Source organism: Diadema setosum, chromosome 22 (assembly GCF_964275005.1).
Source record: "Diadema setosum chromosome 22, eeDiaSeto1, whole genome shotgun sequence".
In the NCBI taxonomy this organism is placed as follows: Eukaryota; Metazoa; Echinodermata; class Echinoidea; order Diadematoida; family Diadematidae; genus Diadema; species Diadema setosum.
This window is the reverse complement of record NC_092706.1, coordinates 28,055,484-28,072,755: the sequence shown is the minus strand read 5'-3', so window position 1 is coordinate 28,072,755 and position 17,272 is coordinate 28,055,484. Positions and strand designations below refer to the sequence as shown.

The following is a 17,272-nucleotide window of genomic DNA, read 5'->3' as shown; positions in this document are numbered from 1 at the left end:
AGTGAACCTTCACAATCTCATAACTACCTTAATTTTCATTTGATTTTGATCAAACTTTCACAGACTTTGCGCTTGTAAGATTATACTCTTTCTTTCTGGACAAACTTTTATTTGTCTCAGATTTCCACTTTAAGGGTTTATTTTTAAAGTGGAAGGCGATAATCTGCTACATGAATTTCTACTTTCTGCCATGATGACTATATCTGTTCTGCTTATCATCATTATTCTTCTTCCACAATCAAGTAACAGGATGTATTTTGTATTATATGCAGTATCATATGAATGTTAATGAGGTTTCTTTACAGATGATAGACTTGCACATTTTCATTTACACATTTTGAGGATAAATGTAACTGAGCTTATTCTCAAAAATGTCCAACTACAGTCTCATACATTGATATCATTCTTTAGCTTGTTACATTTCAGCACATAAAATGTCTGCAAACCTATATTGTACAATGTATAACATTGGTTTTGTTGATGTTGTTTTTTTTTTTTTTTTATAACTGTGGCTTCACATGATCAAGGAGTTACACAGAAATTTAATAGATTACCCAGAGGCTACTCTGATGGAGGCAAAGGCAAATTTGATGGATACATCCCGTCATTGGATACAAAAGGTCAAATGACTGTAAAAAAATTAACAATAACAGAGCAAACTACACAAACAGTATACAGGGAACAATGCCATACGAAAATGCATCCATTCCCGCACAGAACAGTACGTCTCTTTTCTCGATAAAAGAGTGGACTTGAATTATTTCTCGAGTGTGAAATGGGCATTTTCCTTCCCAGAGTTCAATGCTATCCAGTGGGCACAGCTGGGGGGCGGGACGACTCTAATGCTGGAGCTGGTAGACAAAATGAGGTTAAATTTGCTGGCCAGTCCTCTGGGGCCGTTGGAGCATTCCTTATTCAAGGTCAAGTTGAGCTGCGGAAATTTGTACAGTCATTAGCTACTGCCAGTGCCTATTCCATTGCTCTGACATCAAGGCAACAGATGTGCTGAAGGTAAAACACCTGCTGTCTACATCTCAATACAAGCTGTTGCTTTGCAGCATTGGAAAAAAATATCATATAGATATCAATATATATGAGAGTGTGTGTGTGTGTGTGTGTGTGTGTGTGTGTGTGTGTGTGCAGCATTTGAAAGTGGAGGCACTGAAAAAATTTTACCACTAGTAGTTAAAACAAACCCAAAGTCAGTAAATGTTTATATACAAACTTTACACAGTGGATTCAGTAGACATACGTACATGTAGTTGCACACGTATTCACAAAGACTAGTGACATCTTTTAATATGTTGGAGAAAAGACTAGACAGAAATGGATGAATTCAATAAATATAAGTGTATGTCAGAAAAAAAAAAATTCAGTGAAAAGTTACCCGCACATGAGATTTGAATAGATCCCTTGATAGTGCTGGTGTTATTTTTGAAATGTCTATATGCTGGAGTTTTCTCACATTTTTTTCTTTTTTTTTTAATGAGAGCATTCAATATCAAACAGCTTTATAGTCAGCAAGGTTTGACAATGTCTCAAACAAAATCTTAAAGGTACTGTTTATGATTGGGAGCCTAAAATATAAAAAGATATCACTTATTTTTCTCAATAAACCATAACAGCAGATGGTTTTAATTCTAGAAACAATTTTATTATAACTATTGTTCACATTTTGTATTACATCTAACAATACACTTAACATTGATTAAACTGACTAAAATTTTTACATTGGTTGTTTCTATCCCTAACTCACATTTTAGAAGTATTTTGAAGCACTTAAGCTAGATTTTTGTTTCACCTGCGAATGGTAAATAATGCCTTTAAAGTGAACTAACTGCTGATTGATAGTTTGTACAATTATAAAAACATTCACCCAGCCAGTTGTTTTCTCTGTCACTTTGTGTTAACAACTCCCCTCCCACACCCACCTCCTCGAACCCTCCCCCCCCCCCCTTTCCCTGCAATGACTTCCTGTCTTGAAAACCTCCAGTCGGGGGTATACAAATTTGTAAGTCTCTGAACTGTCATAGATGTGGACTTTTCGCTGCAAGTGCCCTTTTCCTCGCGTGAGGCTGCTGTCGTTAAAGCTACGCCACACTGCGCAAAGAAAGCAAACACTGATTTCCCCCCATGCTCCCGTCTACAAGCACAGATAATGAAATCATGGCTCTCTTCATAACTCTTTATAATCATAGAGAACACCATCATATTAAAGCACCTTGCTGAAGGTATTGCACATAATTTGGAGTCCTCTTTCATGTGTAATATGGTGGAAAAATTATTGCACAAAGTGAGAAAATGACACTGTACTGTGTTAGAATTGAGGTATTGAATGAATACAGAACACACAAAGATGATTCAGTAATTAAAATACACACACACACACACACACACACACAAACTAATCAAACCTTCGGTATGATAATCCAAGGCTGCACACTCACCATTTTTTTTTCTACTGGTCCCACCCATCTGTTTGACCAGTAGGTACCCAGTTTTTTTTCCCCATTTTTACTGTCCATTCCTGAAAAAGTTACTGGTCCGACAGTGATTATAACTGGTCCTGGACATTGGACCAGTGTCAGTGTGCAGCAATGGATAATTCAAACTACAAATGTAAACAACATTACAAATGTCAGGAGTTTCACTTGTTAGAATGTTCGCTAAAATAAATGAGAATTTAGTACTGAAAGTATGCTGATGAAACTGAAAGCAGGCTATGAGCAAATTCGTTGTGGCCACCTTGGGTGGGAATAAATTCAGATGATACAATACTGAGTCTATGATCATGCTTCATTCTGAAGCTTTGAAGCGGACTACCAATGAGATGAAATTTTGAAGGGGAGTGGCCAAGTGACTTTATCCAACATAACATCTCACAAGATAAAAGTCAGATGAATGCTTGATTTGACTTTGAACAATTAAATCAAAGCCAAATGAGCAAAGAGATCTTCCAGTTCTGTAATGTCTTCTTTCTCTTTTGCATACAATAATGAAATCTTGATTTCACTCACAACTGAGAGAGCACCAAGACTTGTGTTTGGCAATTCCAGCATTACAGACATTGCGTTCAGAGAATTTTTCTGGTGACTTTGTGGGTGCATTTCAACCACTTGGCACGATCATTCTGAATGCATTCATGGTTTATTCTAAAGCGGTCATCCTGAAGTGCTAAAAGTCCGAGTTTCGATTACTAACCATAAATCATTTTGTAGACCTTTACACAAAATGCTTGCCTTTACGGACATTACATTTTTGGGACATGATTATTTAACTCCCTGTGGATGTGTTGAAAAAATGTAAGAATTCGAGCATTAAGTAAAAGACATTTTCTTCTGAAACAGTGCTCATGCAGGTTCTGCTTTTTACATTTTAGATTGATAATTGTGTACAACAGATTCAGCATTTACTCTGTAGGTTCTCAACAGTAGCGTTACAGACTTTACATTTTTAGCATAACGGACAGTGCCACATAGTTCACATTTTAAAGTCCCAATATACACACCGCACAGCACAGTTCTAAATAAATCTATAAACAAGACTAATATTTATGGGGGGGGGGGAGGGGGTGGGTGTCCATTCTTCAACATAACCTACTTTGAAATAAATTCTGATGTGTCCGTGAATATCGAATAATGAGAGCAAAGAATGCATGTTTTTTATGAAAAAAAAAATGGCAAAAAATTTCCCCCATTTTTTTTTTAAAGAGAAAAGAATGCCTACATTAAAATGTACTTCAATTGTATCAAAGTGCAATGTACCACTCAAATGAGAGAACTTGACAAGTTCTTGCAGTTGAAACTTAATTTGTCCCTGTAGCTCATATATTTTTCAAATCATTGCAGATTTATGATTTCTATGAAAAGTTTCATTTTTCATGAAACTGCCCTTTTGTTTTGTCTTTTTTTTTCTAACTTCACCAAGTCTACTCACAAAGCAGGGGAAGCTTCTACTAAATATCACAAAACATATTTCATTAATGCTGTAGGAGCGTCTATTGCTGCCTAGCAACGGGGTACCTTCTCACTCTAAACGCTGTTATGCAGAATTCAGATTTACTGTAATTGTTGTATAGTTATGAATAAAATAAGCCTTACAAAGCAATTATCTTGTGCAGTGACATTTTGCATTGTCTGCCTGGCTGCTATAATTGCACTAGTTTGTATGACGATGGAGAATGGTTGCCATAGATGCCACTGCGCATCACATTGTTTAAAACAGAACATCAATAGACCGGCTTACTATCCATCAAATTTACTGAATGAATGTTTCTTCCGCCCTGACGTAGCAACTACAATGTACATGTAGCTATTCTACTACCCTGTTCCTCAAAAACACTTTTCAATACTTGGAATCTAGCTTGCATAATTAGTTGTAGCTATGTCAGGCAAACCTAGGGCAAGCTTTCAGGTTGTCAAGAAGGTATGAAAGGCATAAACTGGTCTATTGGTTCATTTAGCCTGTCTTTGTAACTCAAAGCTTCACAAATGCTTTGTACCATTCAATACAATTTAGTGAAATCGAGCAATTTGAAATACATTGTACTGTAATCTTAGAGATATATTGTACATGATGTAGCATGGGGAGAGAAATGTTAATAGTCTGATTTTTCTGCTACGTGTGTACTTACTGTGTACATAGAATTCTAATCAGTGGCAGATCCAGGAATTCCGTAAAGAGGGGGCGCCTTTACAAAATTAGAAGGGGGGGGGGGGCGCATGCACCCCTCCATTTTTTTTCTTTTGATTTCTTCGGCTTTAACCAATGAAGTGGGGGGGGGGGGGGGGCACCCGGTGCGCTCCCCCCTGGATCCGCCACTGGTAGTAGTGATAAATAAAGCCACACACAATTCATGACCAGGATTCCCCAATAAATCAGAGAGTAAGGCCAGCCTTCCTATTGCATGGTAAAATGTATTCTCCACACTACCGGGTCTTTGACTTGAAAGACTATCCCTCCATTCACACCCCCATGTTTTGACACAAATTTAATTGCATTAGGACAAATTTTCTTGCATATATGGTGTCTGTCATTTTGGTATCCACGCACCTCATGGTCAATAATCGTCACAGCAAATGTGGGAACTGTTGCCATAGTAACATTGAGCTGTCTCTCACAGAAAAGAAAAGAAAAATGGCCAGAAAGATAGCAGAGAACATACAAGGCATACTTTTCCTTGTAGTGGGTGAGCTGCAATCATGAATGATGTTGGACACATCCATCTACCTTTAACAGGAAGAGATGATTTCCCAAAGGTACAGTTTACACAAAAATCCTTGCATTAAAACAAAGAGTCTTCTTTCATTACCATTTCCTTTCCCAAGATGCCAAGTTTTAGCAAATAAAAAAACAAACAAACTTGTATTTACACCCAAATATCAGCTTTATCTTCTGAGACAGTTGCCGTGGACTTATCTTTTTTCATTTCTTTTTTTCTGTCAAGAAAGATGCCATCTGCTGGCAACACGAGCAAGTTTCCGAGCCCAAAATGCAGTCCCTGTTAAAAAATGCTCACTGTTTAATAATGGGTGACGCAATATGCAGTCTGAAGCAAACAATTAATTTGCCCTTGTACATTGTAACAGTAATAATAATGATAATGATAATAATGATAATAATAATAATAACAACAACAAAAATAACAATAGTGGAATAATAATAACAACAACAAAAATAACAATAGTGGAATAATATTAATGATAATAGGGCTATTTATAATGCCCTTTACCACTCATTATGAGTGCTCAAAGGGCATGAAAAATCTCTCACACAGCATAAAAGAGACAAAGAAATAGAAATACTTTATATGAAAAGAAATTATGTCTTCAAATAGGGAAATAGTATAACATTGACAGCAATTCCACTGTGATATGCAACTTTGCATTCACATTTGGTCCTACAAAGCATCTTGGAGGGATTGTGAATACTCCTCAGTATGAGCTTTGTACTGATCTTCATCTTACAGAAAGAAAATGGTGGTATTGTTTTGTTTTTGTTTCCCCAAGTGATTCCTCAGCTTCTGCACATTCCAATCTACACTGCAATCTATTTCACATACAGCTTCAGTCCCTTTGTGCAGTGCACAATGTCCACACTTCTGTAGGTTTATAAACACTCCTGGTGAGTTCCACTGTGCTGTGGCATTTTGTCCTGTATCTGTTCAAACGATCTGCCAAAGTAGGTGAGGCTGTTGCTATGGAAACAGGGCATCTTTTTTCCCCCCTCCTGCGTGGCAGTGCTCACGACCTTTAAACATCTGCTTCTGTTCTCTAGTAGTACATCATATTTTCATGCACCATACACTGTGAGGTTTCAGCGCGTCTTTGCTCCTAGTATGTAGGCTGCCCTCGTGAGGGTGTTTGCTTTCTCACGCTGTGATCAATCAATCAATCAATCAGAATTGATTCTAGATTGTCTTCAATATGGCCAGGGTCCACTTGTATTTGAGGGCCATGTCTTCAGGCTAATTACTGTGTCACACCAAGAGATTGGTGTGGTGCAGTATACTCTGAGCTCGTCCACCTCACCACGTTTTGCCAGCCATCTGTACACACTGGCCATAATTTATAACAAGAATGGTTTCACTATTTACAAAGTGTATATCAGGTAGAAGATATTTGACAGATACATGTAATGGATGGTGCACTGTTAGCAACTTTAAGGGACAGTCAACACCATGTTAAAGTTGGCTTCTGCAAGTGAAGTAAAATCAAATACAGAAAAGGCTTCATCATATTCATACATGCTTGTACATGTACACTATTTTTCAAGTATGAAATGTGAAAATTCACCAACAAAAACAAAAACATAGGATTGACCATCTTCAAAGCTGACAATCTCCCAAGACAATAAAATGATACTCATGAATGATAAGAAACATACTTGGAAGTAAAAATTTATATTTGGTAAAATTTAGGGAAAATTGCGCACAAATTGTGTCTGCTACAGTGTATATCAAATTTCATAAAAAAAAATAATTATGATAAAATTCATTTTTTTAAAGAATCCCCCCCCCCACACACACACACTGACACACCAAACACTGTCAAAACATGTTGCACTATAGTTAGGCAGCTCTGCATCTGCCTTTAGAACTCACAAGTCGGCATCTACAACATGTTTAATGATGAGTACTACCAACAACATACTATTTACCATGATTCTAAGTGCACTTTAAAGAGTACCATATGAAATCACAAATAGCAATTCACCTAATGGTCATTGCAATATCAGATGCAAATAGGATTTTTGCATAGATTATGCCAAAGACCACCATCATACAAGATTATTGACACTGTATAATATCACAAACATATTGGCTGGCAGATGGGGCTTAAAGGGTTCAAAGGTAGATTGTGATCCCTTAATGTCAACTTAGCACAGCTGGACAACATCAGTGAGGAACCTGTGCATCCACAATCAAAGTTATGGACGTTTCTGGTTTTGGAGGAGGAGAGGGAGAGGATGAAAAGGAAAGAGGGGTGGAGCCAGAGAATCAAGAGGAGGCAGAGGAGGTGGAGGAAGAGTGAAGGGGGTGAAGAGGAGGAGGATGAAGAGGAGGGGGAGTGGAGAAAGAGGAGGAGGGGAGGATAAGATGAACTAGGAGGAAGAAGAGGTGAAAGAGGAAAAGCAGGAACAGGAGGAGGAGGATGGAGAAGAGAAAAAAGGGGTGGAGGAGGAATAGAGGACGAAGAGGAGGAGAGAACAAGAAGGAGGACAAGAAGAACTAGGAGGAGGAGGAGGAGGAGGGGAGGGGGAGGAGGAGGAGGGGAGGGGGAGTGGAGGGGAGGAGAAGAAGGACGAGGAGAAGGACGAGGAGGAGGAGGAGGAAGAGGAGGAGGTGAGGGGGATGAGGTTATCCCCTCTCTTCTTCTTACCTTTTTCTTGGCCCTGGTGGCATTCTTCTGGTCTCTCTGGAAGGCCTCAGCCGCAGGCAGCCAGTGGGAATCCCACATCCGGGCGATGCGCATCTTCATCCAGCGGAACTTGCTTGGATCCTGCATTCGCTCAAAGAGACCTTGCTTGTCTAGCCGAATCACGGCCTATCAGGAGGGGAGAGGGAGAGAGGAAAGACACAACCAGAGTTGTGTTTGGAGGGAGGAAGGGGGGAAAAAAAGAGAGACAATAACTGAAAGGTTACATAAATTATCCCCCTGCCAGAAAAACAATCTTATTTGGGCACATTCTGTTATAAGGGGGAACTTGATGAGGCCATCTTTTGCCCATCTTGGCAGTGACAATTTCCAAAAATATATATCAGTTCTTAGCAATCAGCATTTGATACGAATAATACCACGGTATTTGTAATTCATGATTATGACAATCATCACTACCTTTCATCCAACAATGACATTTGGTAACAGAATGATACTAAACTAAAACTTGATACTACTGAACAGATATGACTTTGGAATTCACTTCTCTAGTTTTGTTCTACACCCCAGATACATCAATTAACCCGTTGAGAACAGACTGATTTTGCTACAACACGCATTTCCCATAGACACCTGCTTGAGTATACTCAGGACTCGTCCTCAACGGGTTAAAAAAATAGCATACATTTGTACGTATGTATAATCAAGTGACATTTGAAAAATAGTGGTGGAATGAGGCCGCTAAAAATTTATACCGGACCACCGAATTTCTAAGAAGGTTATGTTTCAGTGGCCTGATGGGGTAACTACATAAGTTTCAAAATTAATTACAATGTTTCCTTTCATTTTGGGTCATGAAATTTTTGAATTGAAAGAGTTTTAGATAGTGGCCCATACTGAACACCAGAAAAAAAAAGAAGTTGAGTCCCGCATAGAAATCTTACATCTTGAAATGGAAATGGCATTTTTGTGTATCAAAACCACATTAGTTTCAAGTCGGCAAATATTGACTTTCTCCACAGCCACTTAAAGATATATTTTCCTATATATCCTTGTATGGGTTAAAAGAAACCAAAAACCACAAACCAAAGAGAAATGTGGATTGAGTGAAAGTAGCAACATTAGTAGAACACATCAGTGAAAGTTTGCTGAAAATCTGACAAACAATGCAAAAGTTATGAATTTTAAAAGTTATGGTGTTGAAACCAATGTATAATTGAGACTATTTGAGGTTATGGCATAATGTGTGGAGAACAATACATGTATAAAGAAAATATAAAGAAATTTGACTATTTAAACCACTTTCAGAAAGCAGGGGGAATAATTAATTCCCTTAACATATGTCATTATCAAGTTGTTGGAATGTGTAATTTTCATGAGAAAATGTGGAATGCTCTTTATATTTTCTTTATATTTTTGTCCAAGCATGATGCCATAAACTCGCATAGTCTCATTATTCAGTGGTTTCAACACCATAACTTTTAAAATTCATAACTTTTTCATCGATTGTCCAATTTTCCTCAAACTTTCACTGACATGTTCTACTAATGTTGCTGCTTTCACTCAATCCATATTTCTCTGCAGGTTTGGGTTTCCTTTATTAAGACCAAAGCAGGTGGTTTGTATGGACTGTATAATCCATTTCCAAGTAAACAACATAAGAATTGACGTCAGAGTCATACAGTTCATACAGGATCGACAAAGGTCGGCAGAGAATGCCCCCACAAAGAAAGCTGCTTTGGGAATTAAAATAGGATATTGGGTCACACATATGGATAAGTGAGGTGCTGGCGGTAATGGCACTATCACGTTAAGATGTTTCTTGAATCAACTCTGCATTACACACAGACTAGCTTCATAAGTGGGTCACACAATTATTTCCTTAACTATTTCACTGTACCTTTGTTTGTTTCTTTGTTTTTTATTTTGTTTTTGTTTTTGATTTTGCTAATGGGTGTGGGGAATTTTTCATCTAGATTATGCAATAAAAATAAACTCACAAAGGGGAAATTACGAAGAAGAAAAAAGAAAGTTAATGTGGAGTATAATTATGATCCCATGGTGGCTGATCACGGCTCCAAACATTCACACACTGAAATCAAGGAGGTTGCAAAGAACACGCTGGAGAGACTTGTTTGTTTCAAGGAAAAGGCAAAAAGTTACTGCAAATTCCCAAACCAGGGAAAGAAGGATTTTGAATTCTGTTGACGGGACAGGAAAGAGATATTTAAGTTTTCAGGGTGCCTCTAAGATTCATGAGGACTTAACAGCATTTCTTAATATCATCATCAAAATTTGTTTTTGTCATCACAGTCTCCACTGCAAAAAACGGCATTTCAATGATTTGCTTTTTTTTCCGTTTTAATAGTCTGTGGCTGCATATATCTAACTCGAGATTTCAGAAGGCGTTTCGAATGGCGTTTACGAACGTGGTCTGAAACACGATTCTTGGGGTGTTGCGTTTATCTAAAATCATATAACGGCGATTCAAGTGTTGTCACTGCGGTGCTGCTTTGCGCCATTTAACCCGAGAAGTAGAGGTCAACTGACGACAGGCTTTTTTGTGACCAACAGCATGTATTGTACCGTATACTGGAAGTTGACCTTGGCAGCTCGGAGAAATGTGTTTCAAAATGGCATTGCATTTATCTGTACTCCGCAGAAAGTGATCATGGTCTAGTATAAATGCATTTCAAATTGCCCTTTGAATGATGTTTCAAATTGGCATTTCTAAACGCGTTTGAAAACACAGTTGCGTTTATCTATTGCTTGGAATTGCCTCAAACGCATTTGGATTGTGATTCTGCCCAGAAATTTTTTTTAGATAAACGCACCCTGAGCCTCTGAGAATTTTTGTTGGTATTCACGTTTCCTGCAAAAGGTTTGTTATTGTGTTTAGACTTTAATACAGACTACCCAAACACAAAAATAAATAGTTCTGCAAATGGTTTTTTGTTCAATAAATGTGAATTGCAAACTCCATATTCTCACACCCAAACACTCAGCTCTCACTCAGCTCATTTCTTAATCCCAAAATGCAACTTGCCAGGTCCACAAACTCAAAAGCTCTGGCTCTTCTTCATACATACAGGTGCAGTCTGGAGAGTCAAGGCACTTCACTTGGCTGCCCAGTGATTCTTTTTTGTCTTTTTCTTTTTCAGCATATGAACAGTGGCAAGTGAAATCGATATTTGCATTGCGATGCAAAATGAGATAAACCCTAAAGGCCCGAATTCACGAAGGTGGTACAAATGAAACCATGGTTTAAACCATGGACAAAAACTGTGGAGTGCCAAGTGTCGCACGGAATATTACGTTACGAAATTGGTCATTTCGTCGACAAAATGACCGTTTCGTTAACGAAATTATCATTTCGTGGACGAAGTGTTCATTTAGTTACCAAACGTCATTTCGTTACAAAATAATCATTTCATTGACGAAATGGCAGATTTCGTAACGAAATATTCCATGCGACACTTGGCGCTCCATAGATTTTGTCCATGGTTTAAACCATGGTTTCATTTGTACCACCTTCGTGAATTCGGGCCAAAGTGTCAAAGTCTGTAAAGGCTGAAATATATTTTTGTATAAAGTTTGAGCCTAAAAGGCAAATACTGATGCACTGGTCTTCCCCTGCTTGCAGCTGCTGAGGAAGAAGATCATTTGTCCAAGTAAACAAATACAACTTTTTTTTGTGTGTGCAAAAGGCTTTAGAAAGGATTCACGCCAATCTACCACCTATATTCCTTTGGAGCTCCTCAGGTATGTACAAAAGGGCTTACACCAGGTGCAATGTTAGTTGTCACTGGCCTTTCGCCCTATCCACTGTCTCAGCCCTTCTCCCTCTAACCATCACCCCTCTTCCCTCCTTTAACCTGTTTATATTCCCCACTAACGAATTGGTGTGGAAGCGGTCGGTAGGGGTAATTGATTAGGAAGCGCAGCGGGGGTTTCTTCAATATTCAGGAGGCAACCTCGGCACTTGACTGGGGTGACGGACCAAAACTGATGAATATCTCATGCCCCCTATGGGAGTCCATAAGACATGTCACCTACTGCAAGGTTCCTCACTCCTGCTGCTAGCATCTCTGATAGAGTTGTACGCAGTCAGATGTACTCTTGACTTCTACACTATGGCCCAGGGCTCTGCAGAAAAGCCTTGCTTTACAGACCTAAATGTAAAGCCAGTCCAAATTCCGCTCTCTGGTATAAAAGCATTTTGAAAAAGTCCAGATACACCTTAACCCTCATTGAGTCAGGAAATGAATGAAAAAAAAAAAGTAGAAGACTAGAACAAAGGGAGAGAAAACCTTGCAACATGTCCACAAATGGAAGTATATCATGTAAGTGTATCATAATACAAATATCACAGCATGGCAATTTTGCCACTATTCTCATCTGAATAATGCAGTGGTCATTATTTGTTTTATAAGATGATAAAAGAAAAAGATTTTATAAACACACATCATTTTGCCAGTATTATTCATGCTAGACACTGAGGGCATAAAACATGACTATTCCTGTTGGATTGTCATTTAATTTCACCTGTGTTTTCTCCCTCTGCAGTATCTATTTTCTTTTCTTTTCTTTTCTTTTTTTTGAGTATGGAGAGGGTGTGACTCTGCACAAAGTTCTAGTTAGATATGATTTAACATCCAACCAATCAGATGCTATATGTGACCCGCTACAACAAAAGGATCCGAAAGTCGGGGGAGGATAATTTTCTGAAAATGGCATGACATTATTCCCTTACTCTTCTACTTTAATTTCATATATAGCACAACTCATAAAAGTACTCGGTTGCGGAGATATCGATGATTATATTGGCGCATGTCAAGTGTTTGAAGAAATCAGAGTTTCCAGAAAAATGCCTTCAAAGTTGTCCTTCCGACGCTATCATGGTCAAGGGGAGGCGAGACAATTTTCACTGCTTGACAATACAAGGCACGCTCCTAGCGACCTCCACCATGTTCAGTCAAGCTTAGCGCCAGTGGTCTACGCACGACCAATCGGTAATCAGGATGCCACGCACTGACCAATAAGATCACTCCCTCGTTGCTAGGGGCGGAGTCTAGCTGCGGCGCTAAATCCAAATCTTCAGACACGTTTCTCTTACATTGAAAGTCGGAAAATCATGGCCCAGAAAAGTACCGATTTCTTGCCTTTCCTTTGATCATTAAGCTTTGAAATTTCGGCAGATGATGGACAAAACATTAGACTACAAAATTATGCCACAAACTAAAATCCGATTGTTTTGACCAATTTTGATGATGTGGCTTCAAACTCAATTTTCTCGGCTTGGCCGTCAGCGACTTCAGGATCCTTTTGTTGTAGCGGGTCACAAATCATGACTATTCCTGTTGGATTGTCATTTAATTTTACCTGTGTTTTTTCTCCCTGCAGTATTTCTTTTCTTTTCTTTTCTTTTTTTTTTTTTTTTTTTTTGAGTATGGAGGTGTGACTCTGCACAAAGCTCTAGTTAGATATATGATTTAACATCCAATCAATCAGATGCTATATTTCTAATTAGGTACACCTTTTGTAAGAAAAAAAAAAAGCTTTTCCTGACCCAATCCTTTCAAAAAGTTCCGAAGTGAACAGCTTGGCGTTCCTTTGGTCTTTGTTTTTTTTTTTTCAATTTGTGTTCAGCTTATTGCAACGTGACACATTTCATGATGGCAACACAGGCTGGCACAAAGGCTACAATGTAACAATGTACTTATGATATTACAAATTGTAAATAAACCTTCAACTGCATCCATCATCATTTGATGAACATGTGGCATTGTTTCATTGGCATCATGTTCACTTTGTAATTCACACCATCAACACTGCAGTTCCCCCATTATGAGTGTACAATATCATTTTTTTTTTTCCAATCCTTTTTCTTTTTTTCTTTTTTTTTTTTAGTAAAATGGCCACAGGTGATTGCCCTGTGAAATAAATTACAACTCTAGGTAGAGTTAAAGCAAATGCTTCAAAATCATTTCTAGTTATTACTGCCACATGCAAATGTGGGTACAATTGTACTTTGGGTGGAAATTTGATGCAATACAAACTTCCTGCCAGACAAAAGAAAAACAAAATAACACTGGGAAATTGTTGGGCTCCCAAAGAGAGGAGAATAACATATTTTTGAAAGATGTATCTTTCCTACCTACCACATGTACCTAGAAAACTAACATTTACATGTACCTAGAAAACTAACATTTACATGTACCTAGAAAACTAACATTTACATGTACCTAGAAAACTAACATTTAAACTCAGTTTACTTCAGAAAACAACTATTATGTGATGCTGAATTCCCATAGACTTAATAGAATTTAGACCATTCCTGCAGACATTCCATTAGGGAGTAAACTACGTATAATAAACATGTATCAACTGCCTGGTTTAAAATCTCATATTACATACAGTATTACCGACGGCGAACCAACAAACAACAGTGTCTGACAAATTACAGGTTTGTAGGTCAGGTCGGGTAATTATTTGTCTCTTCCACTCTAATGCTGTCCTGCAATGCGCATGCTTCCTCAATTTATGGCCTTTTCTTCAGGAATGAGCTTCGGCAAAGGATGCTTTAATTACCCAACTCACGCTCACGCTTTTCCTCTTTCACAATAGTAAACTCTCCTTTAGTTTTAATAAGGTCCACTTGAGGCGGCTTTTGATGCTGAATTGCTCCCTTTTGCCATAGTAAATGCATTCACACTGATACGGCTAGGATGAGTCATTTTACTGCATTGGCTTTCTCGCTAAAAAAAAAAAAAAAAATCCCAAACTCTTCGCTTAGAGGTGCATTACCGATTTTAAAGCCATTACAGCATAATAATCAAAACATTCTTTTCTCAACAGAGATAAGCAGATTCCATGAGCATGTGCGGAATGGAATACAAAGACAACTTCCAGGAACACCCATCATTTTCTCTCTATTCCTCAACCTGTTTTCCTTTTCTTTCTTTTTTTTTTTAAAGAGGCAGACAGAAAGATAGACAGACAATGTGTTGTGTGGAATTAATACAAAGTCATGAATTCATACAAATCCCTGTCCGAATTTTGATTTTGATAATACCCTGATGCTAAAGTATATAAAGGTTGTATGACTCACTGACATCCTCCAAAGTGTTTTAGAGAAAGCAGCCACTCTATGTCTAACACTGAATTTCAAAGAACGAAATATAGGATAGAGTAAACACATAGTTAAGAATGGTAGAAATACTAAAAAAGGGAACATTAGATTGAAAAAAAAAGGGTAACGACAGTTAATGTTTTCCATGTTTTCAAAAAAAGGTGGTGTTTAATGGCAACCACAATTGCCAATGGGATGAGGGAATACTGTTTGAATAGCACTTCAAAACTCCCCCTTTGCAAGAATGATTAGACTGAAATGTAAAAAGATTGAATTTGTCATGTTCTTTCGAAGCATTTCCTTAGATTTTAATTGAGATATGATTTAGCATGCTTTCATAATCAAAGCATTAAGTTTGAAGGGGTGATTGCAGTAAGTTTCAGAACTTCCCTGCAATTTCACGAGCCGCACTGCGCTATTGTAGAGTACAGTAATGGATGGAGAAATGTACAAACGTTCACATGCTCATTCATGTCAGGATTAGAGTTAATGATTTTGTGTAATTGATAGATCAAGAAACAGAACCTGCCTCGCAAAATCCACAAAAATAAAAACCTCATAAAAATATGGCACATACATTTGTACCACATTAACTGCGGGGATGGCACTGCCAATCAGCAGGTCTGCCAACATTCCCACAACCAAATCAGGGAGATTCCACACAGCAATCAGGGAGATATCTGTGTTTTACATGCATTTCCATGGGCAAAAATAATTCCCATATCAGCTGGAGATTTTAATACTCTCTCATTCAGAAATTTAGAAACAGATTTTGACATCTTCAGGGAGACTCCTGCCAAGTCAGGGAGACTTGGCAGTTCTGCCTTCAGTCATAAATTCTATTCAGAGTCTTTAATATATCTACCCCTTTCTCCTTTCCCTTCCTTCGCTGTTTACATACCTTCAGTTAATCTTCTTTTTCTCAGTACTCCGCTTCTACATCTTGCCAAAATATTTCATTTATCAATCTTTCTAAAGCCATGCCATCTGTTACTCATCAATCAATTTCTTTACATGGTATTTTTCATCTCAACATTTTTATGTGACGTCTTTATAATACCAGTATCAATACCATATCATATCTCTTGTTACTCCTGCTTGTTTTGTTGCTCAACATCAGGAAAACTGTGCATTCATGTCTGCAAGACCTGCAACATTCAAAGCAGGTATTAGATACCTCTAACATAGAACAATTCACTGTTACTACAATCTGTTGTGAAAACCAGCTAAACAAATGCAACTGAACAGTTTATCAAAGATGAAAAACCTTTTCAAGGGACTTTAAGAACGCATACATGTACCTTGGTCCTCTCTTTAAAAAAAAAAAAAGAGTTATGATATTCACCACAGTATGCATATCGGGCGCGTGTCATATGCTTGTCGTGAAGCTACATATTTGATGAGATTGCAGGAATATCATACATATATTCCCGTCGTGGTGCACTTTATGGGGTTATTCGGACCTGTCTGGAGCCGTGTTCGCACTGTACATGTATTTTCTAGCCACAATATAAATCATTCAGGGAAGAATTCAATTGAAATTCCTGCGCAGAATCCCAGGCGTCCCCTGTGCTCACAGGAGAAGTGATTAGGAGGTCCGAGGCAGCGGCTTTCCAACCCAAGATGGGAGCATTTTGTCGCCGCAAAGCATGCCTCAATGTTCACAACATTCCTGTCGATTGTTCCAAGGGGGGACAAAAAAGAGTGAGGATCTAGCAGTCCTGGAGAGAGATGCCGAGCGAAAACAAACTGTGCCGTGAATCTTCAAACAGCATCTGTGACATACCGATGTTGGCAATGTTGAGAGTGAAAATAATTTGCATACATTTTTGTACTTTTGAATGAAGCCAAAAATAAGGATTACAATTTCTCATCAATGATGATGGCAAAGACAAAAATGAGAGGAAAAATGATATGTTATCATTTTTGGCAGAGATTTTTAATATAATTGTCACTGCAGCACAATAATACCATGCAATGTTATTCTCAAGACAGTACAATCTTATAGAATAGAAAGAGGAGAGGTATACAATGGAACACTGTCCACTCTTTATGGAGAGCCTTTTTCAAACCTGAAAGTTCGGAAATATACAAAGAAAAATGTTCGTTGTATGAATTCTCTGCACCATTACTTTCTTTCTTTTTTTCCTTTTTTTTTTTTTTTTTTAGCTGACAGATGCAAAATGATCACATGGGTCCATTTCTACATGTATCCAGAAAGTTGATGGCCTTCACGAAGGAAAGATGAGTGATCCCTATGGAA

At 38.1% G+C, this 17,272-nt stretch overlaps 1 protein-coding gene across 1 annotated transcript in view; it reads right to left on the bottom strand.

Moving 5' to 3' along the window:
- Window positions 1–17,272, bottom strand: part of LOC140245020 (alpha-1,6-mannosylglycoprotein 6-beta-N-acetylglucosaminyltransferase A-like) — a 106,018-nt gene that overhangs the window by 50,690 nt on the left and 38,056 nt on the right. Inside the window, exon 8 of the mRNA XM_072324610.1 lies at window positions 7,881–8,045. Within this exon, the coding sequence (XP_072180711.1) occupies window positions 7,881–8,045 (165 nt within the window). The remainder of the gene's footprint in view (window positions 1–7,880; window positions 8,046–17,272) is intronic.